This window comes from Pleurodeles waltl, chromosome 9, assembly GCF_031143425.1.
Source record: "Pleurodeles waltl isolate 20211129_DDA chromosome 9, aPleWal1.hap1.20221129, whole genome shotgun sequence".
In the NCBI taxonomy this organism is placed as follows: domain Eukaryota; kingdom Metazoa; phylum Chordata; class Amphibia; order Caudata; family Salamandridae; genus Pleurodeles; species Pleurodeles waltl.
Genome location: NC_090448.1, coordinates 1046536128 through 1046558243, shown reverse-complemented (window position 1 = coordinate 1046558243; position 22116 = coordinate 1046536128). Strand labels below are relative to the sequence as shown.

Below are 22116 nucleotides of genomic sequence, written 5' to 3'. Positions count from 1 at the left end.
AATAAAACAGAAATGTAAGAACATGATTCTCTGGGTATAGGCACATAACTGTCACCACATCATTTTTAACAGATGATTATCTCTGACCCACAAACTACACCACCCATGATACAGTAGGAACGCATTAGTATTTTAGATCCATTTCACCTTTAACGTAGGCTCCAATGTATTACTAGCATACATGTAAACTGCGGCCTCCATGTGGCTCTCAGGTTGCTTGTTGAGGCAGTGAACAAAGCCCCCGCACAAGAAACATTAACAGTTGGAACCGAACATGCATGGGACCTTTTTTCCCTTCATACCTCGGCGTGGCTTGCACGGATAACATGACCCCGCGCATGTCTTTAAAATTCACTTTCTCAACAGAGAGTACTGCTCCTACACCCATCTAACGGAGCATCTACAGATAGAATGATCTCCGCCCTTGCCTTTACAAATCACTGTCTCAATTGGGAGTGCTACTCCCACACCCGTCTGACGGAGCTGCACTCCTGAAAGAGGCCCCATGTGGTCCGCAACTGATCACATTGCCCTTCGGAGATGCCACAACCACGCCCTTCTAGCGTAGTAGCACGAGACGCAGTAACAGCTGAGAGTGATTGCGATCAATTGGATGTTCTCCATATTAAAAACAGCTGTGGGTTTCTGCCCGGGCCAATAGCAGCTGGGATATATTACTTATTGTATCATAGCAGCTGATAAACACACTAGTTGATTGCCATCAGGTGTGTTGCACAAGGCATATTTAGGGAGGAAAGGCAGAGAACAGAGGTATCATTGGAAGAGCCAGTAATAATAGGTGTACAGAGAGGAGCACACCTTGATGTGTAAGTGGGAAATGGAGGGCAAAGCGTCTTTTACTATAGAGGTCAGTAGTCAAAGGTTGACTAGATTTAAGGTGGGAGGTACGGTGGCACTGTACTGGTTGTGCCTGGACACTGACTACTCCTGAAAATGAGGTACTGTGGTCCCCAAACGTATGTTCTTTCCCGAGTATAGGGGGAGAAGGTGCTGGGAAGGCCTCGGGGTTTAAGGGAAGTCTTTGTTGTTGTGTGGTGAATGCCCGGTTCATAATTAAACATAGTTTAGAAATGTGTGAGCTGATTGAGACAGCTAAATTGGATTGCCTTTTTGTGACAGAGATCTGTGCAAAAGAGGATTCTGGCCCGGGTTTTCTAACCGCAATATCACTAGGTTATGGGGCGGTGGGATTGGACAGGTCTGGATGGAGGGGAGGGGGACTAGCCATTATTTTTTAAGTCTGCTTGGGTTGTACTCTACAGCCTGTTAACATGGCTATTGAGGACTGTGAAGGAGGGCATTTTAAGTTAAAAACAAAAAATGTAATCAAGTTGGAAGGGATTCTGGTTTATCGCCCATCAGGGTCAAAAAGCAATTTGTTTTGTTTTGGCAGCAAGTGGTAGAACCCTTCATCTCTTGTAAGAATTCAATAGTCCTAGGGGATTTTAATTTACATTTAGGTGATGAGCTGGACCGGGACACTGGTATTTTTGAGGTACAGGAAGCAGGAGTGATGGAAAATAAGCGAAGTACCACCAAGTGTAGCAGAAATTGGGGCAAAATTGGAGGGGGTGGGGGTTGCACGTGCGCTAGACAAATATATGGGGATGGGATTGATTGGCAAAGGCTCGCCAGCAGAACATCTTAATAACTGGGTCAGGGCAGCTGTGAAAGAAGTGGCTTATTTGAGGAGTGATAGGTCGAAGAGCAGGAAGAAACCACCAGCATTGTGGTTTACGTAGGGGCTCAAGGAGCTCCAAAGGCAGTGTAGGCAGCAGGAACGGAAAATGAAACTGGCCCAGGAATTGGGAGAGAAAACCAAGCTTAGGGAATTAGTGTTGAAATACAAGAAAGCAATTAAAGAAGGTAAAGTAGGATTCTTCTCCCAAAGGATTAGGTCTGCCATTAATGTCCATAAAGAACTGTTAACACTGTACGCAGTCTTGCGTCACCCCTCTGTGATTCAGGAAGTTGAGGGCTCGCAAACCTTTTGTGATAAGGGTAGCCGAGTTCTTCACAGATAAAATCCTGAAGATTTTTTTTTTTTTTCTGGCTCGTATTGACGAGCCTGCCAACCCTCCCATTCAGTTAAGGAAAGGGGAAGACAGTGGTTTGGCTTTGGCCAGATTCTCCTCTCTGCCCGCAGACAAGATCAAGACACTCTTAGATGGGATCACCTCGGGTTTCCCGGATGACCCCTGTCTGCTGAGGGTGCTGCAGCTGGTCCCAGACCTTATGGCCAGGGCTTCGAAGAAAATCATTGTAGAGGCCCTGTTGTTCCCTCAGCCAAAGGAGCCAATTGTCATCCCCCTGAAAAAGAAACCAGGTGGGGATTCCAGTGACTTGAAAAAATTACGTCCTATCTCTTTGCTGCCTGCTCCTTCGCGAAGCATATCAACCAGGGACTATCCAACAACCTCCTCTCCCGAGATCTCCTGGCCCCTTCACAGAATGGGTTCAGGAAGAATCACAGCACTGAATCTGCTCTCATTGCTACTTTCAATACTATCCGCAGGCGGGTGTATCAGGGAGGAGGGGTTATCTTGATTTTTTGCTTGATTTATTTGCAGCCTTTGACACTATGGGGGTTATTCCAACTTTGGAGGAGGTGTTATTCCGTCCCAAAAGTGACGGAAAAGTGACGGATTTACCACCAGCCGTATTACGAGTCCATTATATCCTATGGAACTCGTAATACGGTTGGTGGTATATCTGTCACATTTGGGACGGATTAACACCTCCTCCAAAGTTGGAATAACATCCTCTATCTCCATCCTTGATGGTGCAAAGGATACAGCAGGCAGAACCAAAGAATTTTAATTTCGGGCTGCGGGAGTCCTTTCTGTGTGATAGAGCGATCACAGTTAGCATTGGTGATTTCGGAGCAGCCCCCTTTCTGCTTCCTTGTGGAGTTCCCCAGGGGTCCCACTTAGCCCGACCCTCTTTGTACTGTATGTTGCCCCTTTGGCTAAACTGGTTCGCTCCTTTGGGTTCCAGGTTTCCATTTACGCAGAGGATACCCAGATCATTATCTCTATCTCAGATGAGTCGGAAGAGGTGGCGGACAGGTTTCGAAGTTGTATGAGGGAAGTCAGCAGTAAATGAGTGAGAACTGGCTGAAAATGTATGAGGAGAAAACTGAGATTATGGTGTTTGTTGCGGACAGGTCCATCTGGACGGACTGTTTGTGGCCCCTCCAACAACTGCGGCCAAAATCCTGGGGGTGGTGTTTGATAACCTACTGACATTTGATGCCCAGGTTAACAAAACGGTTAGCGCTTGTTTCTGGATGGTTAGGATCCTAAAAAAAGTTCTGCCTTCTGTGCCAAAAGAGCTCAGGGTACCGGTGGTTTTATGCCTTATTACATCGAGACTTGATTGCCATGTATTTAAACATCAACCAAGTTTCCCTCAAATAAACTGTAGTTCATTCAGAATGTGGCCACACGCCTGGTTCTAGGACTACCCAAACACTTCTTGGCCAGGGAGGGTCTGAAACATCTCCACTGGTTGACGATAAGGAAACAAGTGTCTTTTAAAGCTTTCTGCCTGACGTATAAAGCTCTCCATTCTCAAGGATCTGGGCATCTGCAGTCTGCCATGAATTGGTACAATCCGAGCCGACCCTTAAGATCTGCTGGTCACTTTAAGGTAATAGTGCCGTGCTGTAAGAAAGCCATGTATGGTGACCAGGCTTTCACAGTTGCTGCGCTAGGTTGTGGAATTCCCTTCCCAACAGGATCAGGAGTCTGAACTTGTATGTAGAGTTTTGCAAGCAATTTAAAACTTGGCTCTTTGCACATCCGTCGTGTTCTGGCTGTTTGCTTGGTCTCTCCTGGTATTCAGCGCTTTGATGCCTGTTGATTTAACGTGCTTCAGAAATGCTAAAATTAGAATTAGGCTACCCTTTTTTCTCTCGCCGAGAGTTTGACCATAGCAGCTCCTGGGACCTTCCTCCATGGGTTTTAGATGACCCTGACTTATGGCAAGAGTTGTATTAGTTTGGATCTCACAGAATGCCACTTGTATGACACTATGGGTATGCTACACTTGTGCAGTGTCACTATTACACCGCTTGTGATATGGAGCGAGTTCAGGCAGACCTATCAGTCCCTTTACATCAGTCTGTAGATCTTTTGACATATGACATACTTATTGTATTTTCTCTTACAGGCAACCAGAAGATTAGAACACTAAATGTGGTAATGAGAATCACTTTGTTGGTTAAGTGCATACAGTAGGTATACACTGTATTTAGGATCCTTCACACATTGTGATAAATACCATGGGCTCCACTGAGCCGCTAAGCAGAAACATGTTGACACTAGTGGAATCGGGGTACTTACCCCCCTGTACCACACACCCAGTTCTTTTAATACCAAGTGGAATCCTACATAGTAAAAAACATGCTGGTGCATCACACTGGTTTTTAATTTAATTTATGGATCCTAGGACAGAAAATTGCCTCCCTCTCTTTAAAGTGTAGGCCCTCTCCCCATCAAAGTGAAGTTTTTGGAGAGCGTGGTGATGTCCTATGATGAAGCATGACACCTTAGGTAGGTGTGTGAGGACATCCTGACAAACTGATTGCATGTGTCAGAAACAAGACTGGTAAAAAAAGGTGTAAAGACCTATTTTCACTTGGGTGTTGTTTTGTGTGAAGCAGGAGTTCTCCAGTGCGACACATCTTACCTAAGCTTCAGGAGGCCGGTTGTCAAATTCATCAGCTTACCGAAAGACACCGTCTTCCCCTTGCCATCTAAAGCCTCCTAGTATTGAATTCCTCACCCCCCGCGCCCAATATCCAACTTGCCAATGACTCAATTGCCAATGCAAACGAGATCAGGGTTGGCGCGCACCCTGCCTGGTAATCGTTGACAGAAAGAACTTATGACCACCATATTCAGCTTGACCAGTGCTAACTGGGCCGTGTATAGAGATTTTACCCATCCACAGAAATTGGGACCCGATTACATTTACCTGAGAATTGTTAATAGGAACGGGCACTTGGTGTAATCAAATCACTTTTTGGCATCTAGAGAAGACACTATGGCCAGCCCTGCCTCGTCCCCAACCATTTTACGTGTTTCAAGTTCAACTTGGGCATTCCATTGGGTATAAAACAGGATTGATCTATAGCTGTGAGGGAGGACGTCACCCCATGCTGCCTATTTGCCAGTATTTTAGCAAGGATCTTCACTTCTGAGTTTAAAAAAAAAAAGATTATGGTGTATGCAAGGTACAATCTTCTGGTGGCTTCCCTTCGTTCTTTAGCATCACAATAGCAGCTTTAATAAGGCCTAGGGTTGGAGGAAACGCCTTCTTGTTTAGCCACTTGGAACATACAGAAAAGAGGCCCAGCAATACCCCCTCAGAGACTTTTATAGAACTCCATTGGAAAGTCATTTGGGTTCAAGGAATTGCCACTTTTTAAGCATGGTTTTTGCAGTGCTGGAGGATAATATCCTCTTCCAAATTAGCCCTTTGATCTAGGAACACCATTAGGGTTGATATTGTCCTTCTAAAACCATCACATATCTCCTCGCCCACATAGAAGTTAGGGGAATAAAACAACTCAACCGCATATGTTTATAAAATCCTTCACTATCCAACATCATACATCCCCATTTACACCTTGCATTATTAATCCATCTAGATTCTTCCTCTCTTATAATGATTCAGTCCAGCAACTTGCCCACCTTGTTTCCCATTTAAGCCTATGCGGCAAAGCTCAATAGTGTTCCTTTGCATCATTTTCCTATTTCTCCCTCTTAACCATCATCCATCTACCTGCCTGCATGTCAGAACCCATTAGTTATCTGTCTAGTTCTACGATTTCTTGTGTTTTCCACATTTTCCTCCCCCAACATTATGGAGATTGCCTGTCCCCTCAAAGCTGTCTGGAATGTCTCAAGACCACAACATGACTTCCGATGCTACTAGCCCTGTGTTTTCCTCAAAATAATGAGTCATAGTGCTTGTGAGAGAACTTCTTTATTTTGTGGTTCCTAAGGATTCAGCTTCCTTTTCCACGGTTGCTACCAAACACCCTATGCCATAAATTCTCTGACACATCCCACTGAGATAAAAGGTAATCCAACACGGAAAAGGTACCATAAACCCCAGAGTAACAGGAGAACTGTCAGTCATTTCTATGGGAGCATACCAATGGTTGTTTTGTACCTGAAAATCCAACCATCACATAACCTGAGACTAATACTATCGATGGTAAAGCACTACGCTAGTCAGGTGATTCCATACTTGTATCTTCCACCTGGAATGCCTTTGCATGCCTTAAAGAATGCCCCTCCTGTCTACATGGAGGGAGCAGACACATCCAGCCCCATTTGTCCTCTCACAGAAATACTGTTTTGCAGGCTGATCCATTCTACTCATAAAATAATGCATTCAGTGGGTAATGATTAATAAAAAATAACACAGCCAAAACGACTGTCACAAATGTAGATCATGCTTTGATTCTCCTAATCCATTGGCACTACAACTGCATATTTCAGTCCCCTTCCAGGTGATCAAATGTGTACATTACCACAGGAAGTCACCATGATCCCACATCTGTATGAATAGTTTCTGACTGTTCCACTGCGCCATGCACAGGTTGTCTGTGATCACCGTCCTCTCTTAATGCAAGGCTCCTGACAAGTCACAACAGACCCACCCCTCTTCATGCTTTCATCCTCCTTCACTACTTGCCACCTCTCTGCATGGTCCTTCCTCCTTTGCACCACTGTCTGGCCTTCAAGCCATTACCACACCTGTTAGAGAAACAATATGCAGTGTGTTCCTGTCTGATATCGCTCTTAGGCACGGCAGGAAGAGCATTATAGATGTCATTTCCTTCCAAAGTTCACTCACTCCTTTAAAAGGTGCGGCTCTGCTGTTGGACCACTTGAGTAAAGTCTGAGGAAATCAAGATCTTGGTCCCTTTGTATTTCCAGCTGCCCTGTTTTTCTCATCGTAGGAAGCATTGAATCCCTGACTCTGAAGTGAAAGATCGAGGCAGTGATAGGGGCTGTACTGGTGCTTTATGCACCATTTCAACAGAGAACAATGCAGAGAGCCCTTCAGCTTCAGCACATTAAGAATCAAGTCAACAAAGAGTTCTAGGTCTGAACGCTACCCCCCTTCCTGCCCCGGGACTCCTACCATACAGATGTTGTTATGCCAGGAGTGCCCTACTGCTCCACTCACCCTGCATCTGCCAACTGCAAACAGTCGAGTCAGAGACTGCAGTCTTTCAGTGGAGCTCCTGAGGGTTTTTACTTCATCTGTGTTTCTCTGTAATCACTCGTTCTGACATTTTATGAAAGTCACCCCTCTAGCACTAAGCCAGGAGGTACATTTTTAATTTCTGCCCACTCAGGCTGTCTCTCTTTGAGATTCTCAGTCAGGGTTTGTTGACCCCTTTGTACAGGGTCGCACCATACCACCGTCAGGCCATGTCTAAATAAAAGGGGTGCCTCCACCTGATGGACGTTTATGGGCCTTTCATTGTCCTAGCTTGGGTTTTTGGGGTCTTTCATATGCTTTATCCATGATCCTTCGCTGGCCTGTACCAGTCTTTTACATCCACCCCACTCAAGACCCTGCTAAGTGACGACGCAGCTTTCTCATGGGGTTGTATGGCATTTTCAGTAGTTGGCGATCCAGTCCCACCACCCCTTCGCACAGTGCTCTTCACTTTTCGTGGTGCTCTGTGTTGAACAGCAACAAAGACCTCGGACACCACAAGAGGCAAGCCTGTGGCAGGCTGCTGCCTGCCACGGAGCCTGTGCTAGCCATCTTAGCGGCACCAGCAGCCTGTTAGCAACGCAGCCCACCACCCGCCCCTCACAGAGGCAAGAGTCACCATGTCTTCAGTCGCTCTTCAGTACTTCTTGTAACTCACCTGCCAACTGCGTGTCTGCCCTAGGTTTCCAGGGAAGCCTGTGCCTCTCGGGTCCAGCTTGGATAAGTCTTTTGTAACTGTCATCTTTTCGCGCCGTCTGCGAATTACCACTCTGAGGTTGTCTCCAGGGGTGCCGAGCGCCCCCTTCAAGTGGACTCACTACCTTTTGCGTTTTTCATGTAGGCACTGACACCACCATCTGCATCCTGATGTCCTGGTTATGTAGGGAGTCTGCTCAGCCCCTTCCCCAGCAGGATCATACAGAATAAAGAAGGCGTATGCTCTAGCTGTTGGGAGTCTACTTCACAGCCATTTTTGATATAAAGTGTTCTTGAAAACGAAGTACAATTCTGCATAGCACTCTGACTTTACTCATCTGATAGTGTGCTTTAACACCCAACAAGAGGTTCTGAAGCTCTACATAAAGGCTACAATGCAATACTGTGCCTATTCAATTTGACTTCCTAGTTTCAGATTGTTACATCTGCTGCTATGGTGAGCCCAGCCCATAGGGATGCCTGGCAGAAGGAGGGGAACTGAAATGACCCATCCCAGGGGCTAATAATACTAAAGACACTGCCAAAGTCCTCCAGTAGAAGAGAAGGGATTCCTGTCATCATATCGTCATATAACACCAGGCCTTCAAGCTATAGTTAGCAATTTGAATATCTTTTCTGCATGGAACCTACAATACCCCAGAATTTATTGTATCTCAAATTGTTATGAACACCAAAAAATTTCCTTTCTGGCAGAGTTGTCCATGTACATGTGGGTGGGCACCTGGTATTAACGTTGGCACCTCACTGAAAGGGCAGCCAGTTATTTAACACACATTCTCATGTCTGTAGAAGAATGCAGCAACCGAGATAAAGTGTTAACAAGAGCGAAAAGAGAGTGTGGGCTCATGATCATATGCATTCTTTCTCCTGTGTGAACCAATAAACAAGTACAACAAAAAGGAATGTTGTTCCAAAAATATTAGGTGATAGTATGTAAGCTGTCAACAGTGAGTTTCATGCAGTTTTTATATGTGAACAGGAGAAAGACAGTGTTTAGGCATCATAATGCTCTGGTTTACAGTTCTTACAAATTTAGTAGGACTGAAAATTAGGTCAACAAATCTTTCACATTATAGATTCTGAGTCTATTTATATTATCAGTAAATGGTGATTTATTAGGCTAGCTCACAGTACCGTATCTTCAACCCCTAACCTTCAAGGGTGATAGATGTTGTAGGTAACCTCAGACATGACAATTCCGATTCCCAAAGGATTTGCAGAAACAGATCTAACCCTTTCGTTTGTCACAAAGAAAAGATACAAAAATACATTTTCAAATATTTATTGAAAATATCTTATCCGTAAAAATAAAACATGAGCTGTGATTATTAAGCAGATGAAACAATGCATTGTAATGAACATTATTAGATTGGTGAAAAACAAACAGTTCAACCATGTTAATAAGTCGTAATGTTACTCCTAATTATCACTAGTATCTCTACACTACAGAGAGCATAGCGGAAGTACCCTTCTGCCAGACTTGTTAGAATGATCTAACCCCATACCTTAGAATTAGGTGTCCGGAAGCTTGCCTTTGTGAATTAACAAATACACCAGTCTAAATGTAGAGGTCTGTACAGCTATCCTCCTTCTCAGGATGAAAGTCGGGCCAGCAGGGCTGCATCTCTGTCACCGCTCACAGCAGTTCCATGATTAACTCAGCATGAAGTGCTCTCACCAAGTACAGCACATATGGTGTTTAAACAATAAAAGACCATCATTATCACACTGTGCCAGAGGTGCAGAACAGCATCTTTAGTTAGTCTGGGGAGAAAGTGTTGTCTCCTACAAGCACAAAATAACAAGGGGACCGTGTTCTAATTTTATGACCCTGGAACATATTTTGCAGACTACAGACGGGGACAATGCCTACCCAGAATTAATGGGTGTGAGCACATCCTCATATTAGGAAAATACGTAAAAACCAACATTAGAAAAAGATGCTAAGTTAAAAAGAAAACTAAAATGAAGGCTAAATGTAAGCCTTACACGTAGGACCTACGACATTTTGAGTTAGAAATAATTGTAATAACAATCTATATAATCCATCAAGTGGCTCCCCAAAGTGTCTCCTTATCAGAAATGTCATCTCCTAAGAGTTTTTCAGGTCAACCCGGCTGAGAAACTGCAAATTCTTCATTTGTGGAATTGGGCTTATAAGTATTGTTGAAGCCAGACTTATATTGGTGGCTGTTCTGGTTGTTTCCTTATCCCATGACTCAAAAACACCTATATATATCTTACCATTTTCACTGGTAAAATCCTTGGTAAGGACTCTGATAAGACCACCATGTATTTTGTTACAGTTGTATTGAATTTTAGCAATATTTTGCATTATTGGCCGTAGCCCAGTGACCTGTCAGTAAATTCAGTTCTCTGTTTTTCTGAGATGTGCTGCTATAACTCTGCTTGAGAAATATTTTAGTTTTTTCGGATGGTAGGTACAGAATGCTTTTAGCCAATTTGAAAATGATGTGGGTTCCACCCCTGCTGAGTGATCTGTACTCTATTCTCAGAAAAGCTGTGCAAATTCGGTGTTTTTGTTAGTGGAAACTTTGGGATAACATAGATATAGATCACAAACCGACATTGATAGCATAAATAATACATGTTACCAATTAACTGCAGATACCCAAAATTGACTGCTTTTTCCTTATTTTGTTAACAGAAAATTATCTAATTTTGAAAATCCCATTTTTGGAAAGCTCGAAAGAATTGTAACTCTCTTATTTATGTCCTTTGCAGATAGTCCCCTTCTCTGAAACTTGTTGCACGGTTTTACATTTTTTTTTAATTGGTCCGGTTACTACCATAAGGAATACCAACGATGTACCTGAAACTAGCCCAAATAAATTAAGGAGTTTTAGTTCATGGCTTGGGCACCAAGAGTTTGCCACCTAATAGGTTTCTTGAGGTTGACTGTATTTTTCTTTTTTAATACTACAAAGCTTAGTTGCTTGAACTTTTGTGTTTCGCTTCAGGCAATTCGAATCCTTGTACAGGAACGTCTGAGTCAGGAAGCTGTGACAAAGGCAAATCAGTCCAAAGAGGTATGTTTTTATTTTATTTTTTATAATCCTTTTGTTATCCTTTTTTACTAACACTGAGGTTAGGGTGTTTATCGCTTATATATATTCTGCACTAAATGGTAACCGTAATCTATAGCAGCACCGCATAAAGAATGAAACCATAATCCTATGTGCCAAGTGACTTCCTCCCCCTTGCATAAACTAGGCAAGACTGGGCAGAGTCCTCTTTCCTCTCTCCCATAGGTCTTTAGGGTTACTGATGTGAAGAAGGTTGTTTGAATATGTTGGTGCATTATGTGTCTATGGACCTCGCATGGCCAGTCCTTTTTTTTGGTCTCTCCTGAGACAGTGCATTGTGCTGACACTTCTGCGATATTGTTACTCTCATTTGGTTGCTGCTGATTTGTTAACCTGTGCGGGGATCTCATCTTCTTCTGTTTGACCCTCTCCTGGAGGATGACCAAGGTACTTGTGACCTTCCACCACTGTTTGTGTTCTGGAGATTATTTTTTTGCTTCTGTAAAAGCACTCAGAGCGAGTGCATGTGTTTGTCTGCTTGCTCCCAGTCCTTCTTGCACCCTCTTCCTCACCTGTGTTGCCTCCTGTCCCCTCCATCTATCTGTTGTGCCTCCTGTCCCCTACCTCTCTCCGTTTTGCCTAACACCTCCCTCTATGCATCTTGCCTCATGCCCCCTTCCTCTGTTACCTCCCGCCACCCCTTCTATCAGTGTTGCGTCCCACCCCATCTGTGCTGCCACCCACCCCTCCCTCTATCCATATTGCCTTCCACCCCTCCTTCTGTCTGTTTTGCCTTCTGCTCCCCCACCCTCTAGCAGTGTTGCTTCTTGCCCGCTCCGCTATCCATATTACCTCCTGCCCCTCTATCTGTGTTGCCTTCCACCCCCCTTCTTCTATCCGTCTTGCATCCCAACCCCTTCTCTATCCATGTTGCCATCTATGTTGCCTCCCTCTATCCATGTTGCCTCCTGCCCCCACCCTCTACCTGTGTTGCCACCCGCTCCCTCCCTTTATCTGTATTGCCTCCCACCCTCCTATCCATGTTGCCTTCCGCACCCTTCACTCTGTGCTGCCTCCCACCCCTTCCCTGTATCCATGTTGCCTTTTGCCCCCTCTCTCTATCCTGTTGCCTCCCGCGTTTTATGTTATTTCTGTTAAGAGACTGATGCCGCCAAGCCAAGTGTATGTTTATACTTCATGTGTGCTTAGAATTGAGACTGGGATAGTATATAAACCACATTTCTGTTAACAGATATAATTTTCAAGCAGCAAGGAGTTTCACAACTGTACTAAAACTAAAAGCTTTTGAAGGCCATTTTTAAGTGCGGTCACATTTTATATTGAACAATTTTGCATAGTGTTAATTATATTGTGCTTTCTTTAAGGGCTTGCCTATTGCACTAGAAAAGCACGTTCTTGGCTTCGATACAGGAGGTAAGAGCGATTTCCTTCTTGCCTACATCATTTTTTTTTTTAAGTTAAATTCAAAATAATTTTGACTTTTCTGAAGTCTGTATGCTACTATCATTTGATACAAGTTGTACGGATTTTGGTAACTAACTTTAAGAGATTTAAAAAAGTGTGTCCTTTCACGACGGTCATAGCTAAGTATGTGATGATTGTATAGGCCGGGTAGAAGGTTTTGTTCATTCAAGTTCTATTCCCACTGGTTATCAAGGAAAATGTTTTGTTGCAGTGTTGAATCGCAGTCTGCGCGAGATCTCCTCTTAGATAAGCTTTATGAGGTATTGCAGATTTTCTCTGCACCCATGATAACGGTCCCAAACAGGTTTAGTTTCAAATGTACTCAAAATATTGGTCAAACTCTGACTTCATCCATTTTGCCGAAACCCTCAACCTGTAGATTGACCCGGGTTCCCTTCAGGATAATAGTACTAAACTTAGTCAGTTCTGTTCTCTCTACTGCTTTCCGGCATCTGTGAAGCAACTAGTGCGCTACACTTTAATCTATAAAACAAACATTTATTTGACATGCAAGTTGTCTTTTTTTCATTCATGGCAAACGTCTTGTCCAAAACATGGATGGAACCAAGTACAGAAAAGGCAATGGTACAACAGACCTGGCCAGTTATGCCGAATTCAACACAATCCTCCTTTATTTGTATTTCTTTAAACATCTTGAGTAAGGCAACTCAGTGTCTGCTCCTTTACATTTCTAGCTGCTATTAAATGATGGGCCACAAATCCCGGGAACGGGCCAGGTTTAAAATAAATGGAAACGTGAAATGAGTATATCCCGAAACCAGTTCTCAGGCTTTGGAAATATCATGCATCTGAAAAGCAAGGAGTAATGGAGAGTGTTCAGAAGGCCTAGAGCACCAATTACATTTTAGGAAGTTGGCCAAGAAGCAGAATATCTGTTCTTTCTGATGGATACAACTACCTGTGGATTCCTCACCTAATGAATACTCCCATGGCGCCAGCATTCGACGGAAATCTTCTTCCTAGTCTCTGCACGTCGACGAGGACGTCACTCTAGCCCACGCGACGCTGTCTGACATCATACAGGCAATAAGAGGTCCTCGACGATGTGCCGACGTCAGTTCCCTTTTTTCCGTGCATTCGAAACGGTTATCTTCGAGGGAGCAACTGTTACTTTCGTGGTTACAGTGTACTTTTTGCTGCGTAGTCCTTCGCTGCAGTAATAATGTCGCAGAGAAAGTCGGGTTTTAAGCCTTGTCGTGAGTGTGGGGGCAAGATGTCAGTTACGGATCCTCACACCGACTGACTTTGGTGTTTAAGCTCCGACCACGACGTCTCGACTTGCGATTCATGCCAGCACATGAATCCAAAGGCCCTCAAGGAACGTGAGGCGAAGTTGTTTATGGCGAAGTCGAAGAAAGAAAAACATCATAAGAAGTCTTCTTCGCCAAGGCATCGGCGTCATCGAGACTCCCGGCGCCGTAGAGAATCACGGCGCCATTCGAGCAAGGAGACTCGTTCCAGGTCTTCGGAACGGCGCCGGAGGACTTGGGAGGTCAGTCCCACGGTCACGCCGCATCCATCGACGCCGTTGCCCTCTCCGGCGTCACCGACTTCACCTGGACAGGCGTCGGTGATTGAAGTGGTGCAGCCTCTGGTGTTGTCCCCGGAGTCGCAGGCGTCGAGGCCGGCGTCGGGGTCGCCTTCGATACAGGCACCCCAGTATCCGGCTTTTCCCACCCCTGGAGCCGATAGTACCGCATTCCTAAATGCGATGTATACCATCTTCCAACAGATGGCTCCAGGGGGTGCTCCGGCTGGCCCTTTGGCCTTTTCATTGGGTGATCCTGCGCCTCTACGGCCGGCACCTTTTATGCCCTTTCTCCCTTTTGGGAACGTGGGCTCGGTGCCGGTGGCCGCTCCGGTGGCTTCGGAGGGATTGGCCCCGGAGATTTCCATCCCGTCGACGTCGGGATTTCGTCCTGTGACTCCGGTGGGTCCATCCGCTCCGAGTGCTCTTTCATCGGCGCCGAAGTTACCTGTGGCGCCGGACGCGGCGTCGGTGGCTTCTGAAGATCGGCGCCGATCTTCGGCTTCGGCGGAGGCATTGTCGACTCCGCGTATCGAGCAGAGGCTTAATTCGAGGAGACGTGCTCTCCGTTTATTAGAGGAGCAGGAGTACCAACGAGTCCTGGAAGAAGGAGAACTAGAGGGCTGGACACTTCCCCTGAGTGGGATCTTTCGTCTCCAGGGGAATACACGGAGGAGGCTGCTTCCTTTCACGCAGTGGTACGGAAGGCAGCTAGTTTTCTGGACCTGCCTTTGCCGGTGGCAGAGACAAAACAGAACCTTCTGACAGAGGTGCTTCATCCGGCCTCAGCTGCGGCAGAGCCTCTATTGCCCTTTAATGACGCTTTGCTGGATCCGGTGCTAGAGGTGTGGAAGAGACCAGTATCTTCCCCAGCGGTTCATAGAGCCGTAGCCAGGAGGTATCGAGCTGCACCAACTGACCCTGGCTTTCTTTCTAGGCACCCTACACCGGAGAGCTTGGTGGTGCAGGCCTCCTGTTCATCCAAATCAGCGCCTGGTTCTTTCCCGACCGTGCCTGGGGACAGAGACTCGAAGAAACTGGATGCGCAGTCCAAGAAAATCTTTTCGTCCTGCAGTCTGGCGTTGAAGGCCACCAACGCAACTTGTATCCTGGGGAGATATGTTCATGCTCTTATGGATGACATTTCCTCATCATTTACGGAGCTTCCCCGGGGTCTTTTGGATGTTGTTTCAGATGCCCAGGCTGCTGCAACCCAGATTATTCAGGCTGGGCTGGATACGACCGACTCGTGGCCAGAGCAATGGGCACGACTGTGGTGGCAAGGAGACAGGCCTGGCTCCGTAATTCGGGGTTTTCTGCAGATGTGCAGTCAACCCTATTGGATCTCCCTTTTGATGGGGACAAGCTGTTTGGCGCCAAGGCAGATTCGGCCTTGGAACGTTTTAAGGAGAGCAGGGCCACAGCCAAATCGCTAGGACTCCAAGCTCCTTCTTCCTCTGCCTCTTCCAGGATTTTCAGGAGGTTTCGTGGATTTGGGCGTGGCTCTTCCTCCTCTTCCTTTCGGGGGAGATTCCAGCAACCTGCCTCTTCCCATCCCTATAGATCTTTTAGAGGGAGAGGGAGGGCCCGCACCAGAGGAGCCTCTCAGCAGCACTCTGCCTCTTCCTCGTCCTCTGGAGGGGTGCAGCAGGGAAAGCAGCCTTAGGCTTCCACCATTTCCCACTCACTCCTCTCCTGTAGGGGGAAGATTACAGCATTTTCTCCGCAAGTGGAAGACTATTACAACGGACACTTGGGTTCTCAGTATTGTGGGAAAAGGCTACACCCTTCCCTTTCGGGAGTTCCCGCCCCTCATCCCGCCCCGCCCATCTTATTGTTCAGAAGAACACCTCCTGTTGCTAGAACAGGAGGTACAAGTCCTCCTTTCAAAGGGCGCGGTAGAGTTGGTCCCAGAGCAGGAAAGGGGTCGAGGTTGTTACTCAAGGTATTTCCTGATTCCCAAGAAGGATGGTCGGTTGAGACCAATCCTGGACCTGAGGATCTTGAATTGGTTCCTCAAACAGGAAAAGTTCAAGATGCTGACCCTAGCTCAGGTGCTTTGGGCGTTGAACAAGGAAGATTGGATGGTGTCTGTCGACTTGCAGGATGCTTACTTTCATATCCCGATACTCAAGTCACACAGGAAGTATCTCCGGTTTATGGTGGGATCGCAGCACTATCAGTTTGCGGTCCTTCCGTTTGGTCTTACTTCAGCACCTCGAGTCTTCACGAAGGTGATGTTGGTGGTTGCGGCAGAGCTCAGAAGGAAGGGGATAGCAGTATTCCCTTACTTGGACGACTGGTTGATCAAAGCCAAGTCGCCGGAGCTTGTGTCGCATCATCTGCAGTCCACGACTCAGTTGTTGTTCGACCTGGGTTTTTCGGTGAACGAGCCCAAATCTCACCTGGAGCCCTCTCAGCGCCTCCTGTTCATAGGGGCAGTACTGGATACAACATTGAGTCGAGCCTTTCCTCCGCCTCAGCGGATTCAAGATATTCAGGAATTGGTTCCAATGTTTCGAAATGGAGCGGTAGTTCCAGTCCTCAAGGTCCTTCGTCTGCTCGGTCTGTTTGCCTCCTGCATTCTGTTGGTCACGCATGCTCGCTGGCACATGAGGGCTCTTCAGTGGTGCCTCCGAAGGCAGTGGTCTCAACACAAAGGAGATCTAGAAGGTGCTGTCAAGATCTCCAGAGATGCTGCTGTGGACTTGAAGTGGTGGATTGCGAGCAACAATCTTTCACAAGGAAAGCCGTTCGCGCAGTCGCCACCAGTGGCCACGGTCATAACGGATGCTTCCACTCTAGGGTGGGGAGCTCATCTGGGGGATCTGGAGATCAAAGGCCTTTGGTCTCCAGAGGAGCAGATGTTTCATATCAATCTGTTAGAGTTACGGGCTGTACGTCTGGCTCTCAAGGCCTTCCTCCCTTCCCTTCGTGGTCAGTCGGTACAGGTCCTGACGGACAATACTACCACGATGTGGTACATAAACAAACAGGGAGGAGTAGGGTCGTACCTTCTCTGCAGAGAAGCTCTTCGACTATGGTCCTGGGCAAAGGACCATCAGATTTGCTTGGTAGCAAATCATCTGGCCGGGGTCTTGAATGTACGTGCGGACGGTCTCAGTCGCCAATTCTCGGCGGACCACGAGTGGCGTCTCCATCCAGATCAAGCCTGTTTGATCTTCCAAAGGTGGGGGTTTCCTCGGGTAGATCTGTTTGCCACTCTGGAGAACGCGCATTGTCCGTTATTCTGCAGCCTCCAGTATCCGATGCAGGGAGCGTTAGGGGACGCGTTTCAAATAACCTGGTGCGGCCAGTTGCTTTACGCGTTTCCTCCCATACCCTTGATTCCTCGAGTATTGAGGAAGATTCGCCAAGACCGGGCGCTAGTCATCTTAATAGCTCCGGATTGGCCAAGGAGGGTGTGGTACTCCGACCTTCTCCAACTCTCAATGTGCCCTCCGCTCCGTCTCCCTTTCAGGGCAGACCTCCTCTCGCAGTCGCAGGGGCAGGTTTTACACCCCAACCTCCAGAGTCTGCACCTACATGCCTGGAGATTGAACGGGGCAACCTGAGTTCCTTCTCTCTCCCGCCTGATGTAGTGGATGTTATATTAGCGGCCAGGTGACACTCCACTAAATCTATCTACGCTAATAGGTGGTCTAAATTTGTTGCGTGGTGTGGAGAGAGGCAGATTGATCCCTTACATGCTCATCTATCGGACGTTTTGTCTTTTGCTCTCTCTCTAGCGCAGAAAGGTTGTGCAGTGGCTACCATTAAGGGTTATTTGTCGACCTTGTCAGCCTTCATTTGTCTTCCAGACCAACCATCGTTATTTAAATCCCCTATTGTTATCAGATTCTTGAAAGGTCTTCTAAATAAATATCCTCCAAAACCATTTGTTATGCCGCAATGGGATTTGTCCTTGGTCCTGACTTTCCTTATGGGGTCCCCTTTTGAGCCTATGCATTCTTGCCCCTTAAGGTATTTGGTTATAAAAACAGTTTTCCTGGTAGCTATAACATCTGCAAGGAGAGTGAGTGAGTTGCAGGCCTTATCGGTAAAGCCCCCTTATACAACTTTTTATGGGGATAAGGTGGTGTTGAGGACCAAGGCTGCTTTCCTCCCGAAGGTTGTTTCACCCTTCCATTTGGCTCAGACAATTACTTTGTCCACGTTCTATCCTCCGCCTCATCCTTCTAAAGCGGAAGAAAGACTGCACCGTCTGGACCCAAAGAGGGCGTTGAGCTTCTTTATTGATAGAACAAAGGATTTCAGGCTGGAGGATCAGCTGTTCATCGGGTACGTGGGCAAGAGGAGAGGAAAGGCAGTCCACAAGAGAACACTCTCCAGGTGCAGGAACACTCTAAGGTTCTTTGCATTAAAATCTGTTACTCTTTGGCAAAGAAGGACCCTCCTGAGGGCATTAGAGCTCATTCCACCAGAGCTAAGCCGGCCACTTTGGCCTTGGCCAGGGGTGTTCCTGTGGTTGACATCTGCAAGGCCGCAACTTGGTCGTCCCTTCACACTTTTGCGAAACATTACTGTTTGGACTCTGAGGTCAGAAGGGACGGCCATTTTGCACAGTCAGTGCTGCAGGATTTCTTGGTTTGACCATTTAGGCACCCGCCACCGGGCGTGGTACTGCTTTGGGACTCTATTCATTAGGTGAGGAATCCACAGGTAGTTGTATCCATCAGAAGAACGAGTTACTTACCTTCGGTAACGACTTTTCTGGTGGATACATTAGCTACCTGTGGATTCCTCACGGTCCCACCCCCCTCCCCGTTGCCTTTCTGGTCTTACCAAGTAATCCTTGAGTGCGCTCCTCTTGGTCTTCAAGGTTGCAATAGACGTTGTATATATGGATACGTGTGTATATTATCTGTATATATATATATATATATATATATATATATATATATATGTGTATATATCTTTGTGTACATACATGATTTGCATATATTTGTTCGTTATATTAAATTTACAGCTATTCATTGCAATATTGTGTATTTTACAAGGTTATGGGATGTTGCCTTGCTCTTTCATTGCATTGGGTGGTTGTTCTCATGCACGTAAAAAATGTTGGTACTGACGTCGGCACGTCGTCGAGGACCTCTTATTGCCTATATGACGTCAGACGGCGTCGCGTGGGCTAGAGTGACGTCCTCGTCGACGTGCAGAGACTAGGAAGAAGATTTCCGTCGAATGCTGGCGCCATGGGAGTATTCATTAGGTGAGGAATCCACAGGTAGCTAATGTATCCACCAGAAAAGTCGTTACCGAAGGTAAGTAACTCGTTCTTCTGGCCAATGCCTTTACTGCTCAGCCTGAAACTTGTTTGCCAAAGCTGGCTCCCCTGTTTTACCCTCGACACAGTGGGTTTACCATTGGTTCTATGCTTGCTGAGTATTTGTTTGGTAGTTGTAGAGGCTTTTAAAAGGCAGCAGATGAAGTTCATTCACTGCTCGGCCTGGATGAAATTGAAAGAACTGGACATTGGCACTTCTTTTTACACTTGCCAAATGAAACATGTATTTTGTCAAACCTGGACCAATCTGAATAAAAATTATAAATGGATTATTCTCCAATCATCTGACTAGCGGGATTCAGTCTGGAAAAGCTCCTGAATACATCTATGGAACAGCGCCCCATTTCTTGACATTCCTAGGGCTTGGCCATGGTTTGACCTTTTTCATTATGCAAGAACTCTTCTCAGAGGGCAATCTCGACCAAAGAAAGTTGAGTTGTTGATTGCTCTGATCTCACTTCTGTTGTTAATGGAAAATTGTAGCTCAACATCAGAAATGCAGTATAATCAAAGTTATTTTTTGTTAACGTTTTATTCAATTTTCATTGGAATTCATCTAACAAACAGTGCAAGTGCGCAATATCACGAAACATTTCAGCATTGGTGTGAGATCTAGAATGTGTTGTGCTGAGGAGAAAGATCACCGGTGGAGGCCGGGGAAGATGAGCTGCAAAAAACAGCGCCCGGCAGACTCCTACAAACACTGATGTCCTATATAGGGTGTTTACATTGAGGGAGGTACTCCTACATCCCCCATGGAGAGATCGCTTGCAACAGGGGTTCAGAAGGATTCTCATAGAACATTATCCACACCTGCTGTATCAGTCTCAATCATCGTCCCTGCCTACTCCCTGATTACCCAACCTGTCTAGCATGCTCCCCCACACCTCAAGGCCCTGCTCGGACATCAGTTCGGACTCTCCGCAGATGACTTTCCTCCGCTGTTGCGCATTCTAGAGAATCGGTGAGCCATTTAGACACTGCTGGGGGAGTCTGACCAGCTCAATGTCAGTACAATCAAAGTTATCAAGAGATACCTCTCTAAAAACAAAGTCAATCTCTGAAACTTCATGGACAAGATAGCCCCATAAAACATGCAAATAACTGCAGGCATATAAGAAGTAGGTATTTGTAATATGTTCTGTTTTATGATGGAGTAGAGTCTATTGATATACGAGGAAGCAAGGTAAATGGGTGCCACAGCCCTGAAGGTGTGATCCTTCTCTTCTCCTGTGGTGCACTACATGTAGACTTAGCCAAAATTGCAGTATGAAGTAATATTGCAGTAGGAAGTAACACTGTTCCAACAATTATAACAGGTGATAGCTGTGTATGTTTTAAACAACAAAGAGCTGCTGTCCAGTTATTTAGACATGTAACTAACCTACACTGGCCTGGAAAACAATCTAAAGACTATAATCAACATTTCAGCCACAGCTTATGCATAGGGACGTGCCCCCTATTTATGCTACAACGGGGCTGCCATTTTAAACATCTGCACAAGCCACTGATGAAGATTTGCAGTGCTTACTGTTTTTAGGCAGGATTGCTCACAATGCAGGAATTCTTAACCCGCTTTTCCTGCAGATGCTGGCTGACGTTTTTAGCCTTGTACGCGAGTGTGGTTTCCAAGGGTGTTGCTTAATCATATCCTAAGGAGGACACCACTTAAGTTTTTTTTTTTTTTTTTTTTTTTTAAATATTCTTTTTTATAAGTGGTTGAAACATCAACTATAGCGACATTGGATCACCACAGTTAAGATGAGTGCAGCACACTAGATTCTTACACACTTATAACTTGACACATAAAACAGTAGAAAAAATAGGACCTTGTGTGCTTCATGTCTAAAAGTCTAAATCGATTTGACTGTGCCGTTGACCAATGAACAAAAAATGTTGCTGATGAAAATATGTTTTGCTAAGCCACTAGGTAACAGGATGATGCCCAACATGTTTATTAGAATAGTGTGGCAAACTATTGTTACAGATAAATAACCTATTCCTTTCTGGTTAAGTGATCTAGGAATTCACTGCAAGATGTGGAAATGTCTTTATCTAAATAAATTCTTAGTTGAATGCTGATGGTGTTTTTATTTAATGTCAATCTAGATGCTGTTCTTAATGAAGCTGCTCGAATTCTTCGATTACTCCACATTGAGGAGCTCCGAGATCTCCAAACAAGAATTAATGAAGCTATTGTAGCTGTTCAGGCAGTGATTGCAGACCCAAAAACAGATTACAGACTAGGAAAAGTGGGAAGATGAAAAGTTCATTACTTCAGCTTAATCATCATTGTGTGTACTCACTGCAACTTAGGATCTGTGTACAACTATGTCATGTTGTTGAATCGATATTTGAATCAGTATTTGTTTTCAATACCAACATCTTGTCTATTGCGGATTAAATCTGCAGTCTACCATCAACATATTTCTTTAATAAAGTTGGTAAAATTAACCACAGTAGTAGTGTTTGTCCACGAAGTGCTTAACAACCAAGTTAACATATTTGCAGTATGATGTGTTTCTGTGAGGCTTGTGAACTCATAAACTGCAGTGCTGTTAAGAGTTTAAAAGAAACTAGACACATAAATGTGCATCACAAAAAAGAACTGACTTCGCCCACACAAGTGTCTCTTTACTGTATCAAAATGGATTTTTTGTTTACCAGAAAAGAAGTCTTCTCTAGGCTCTCTTGGTAATGCAGTTCAGTTTTTCTTGTATTTGGTTCGAGCAATGATT

At 45.5% G+C, this 22116-nt stretch overlaps 1 protein-coding gene across 2 annotated transcripts in view; it reads left to right on the top strand.

Moving 5' to 3' along the window:
• The window catches only part of RTRAF (RNA transcription, translation and transport factor), a 92077-nt gene extending 70240 nt beyond the window's left edge, over positions 1-21837 (top strand). The window contains exons 6-8 of one of the 2 annotated variants that reach the window (XM_069208634.1): positions 10968-11036; positions 12419-12467; positions 21488-21837. In XM_069208634.1, the coding sequence (XP_069064735.1) occupies positions 10968-11036; positions 12419-12467; positions 21488-21642 (273 nt within the window). In that variant the 3' untranslated portion in view covers positions 21643-21837. The remainder of the gene's footprint in view (positions 1-10967; positions 11037-12418; positions 12468-21487) is intronic. The other variant, XM_069208635.1, reaches the window with a different exon arrangement.
• Positions 21838-22116: the final 279 nt, after the last annotated feature.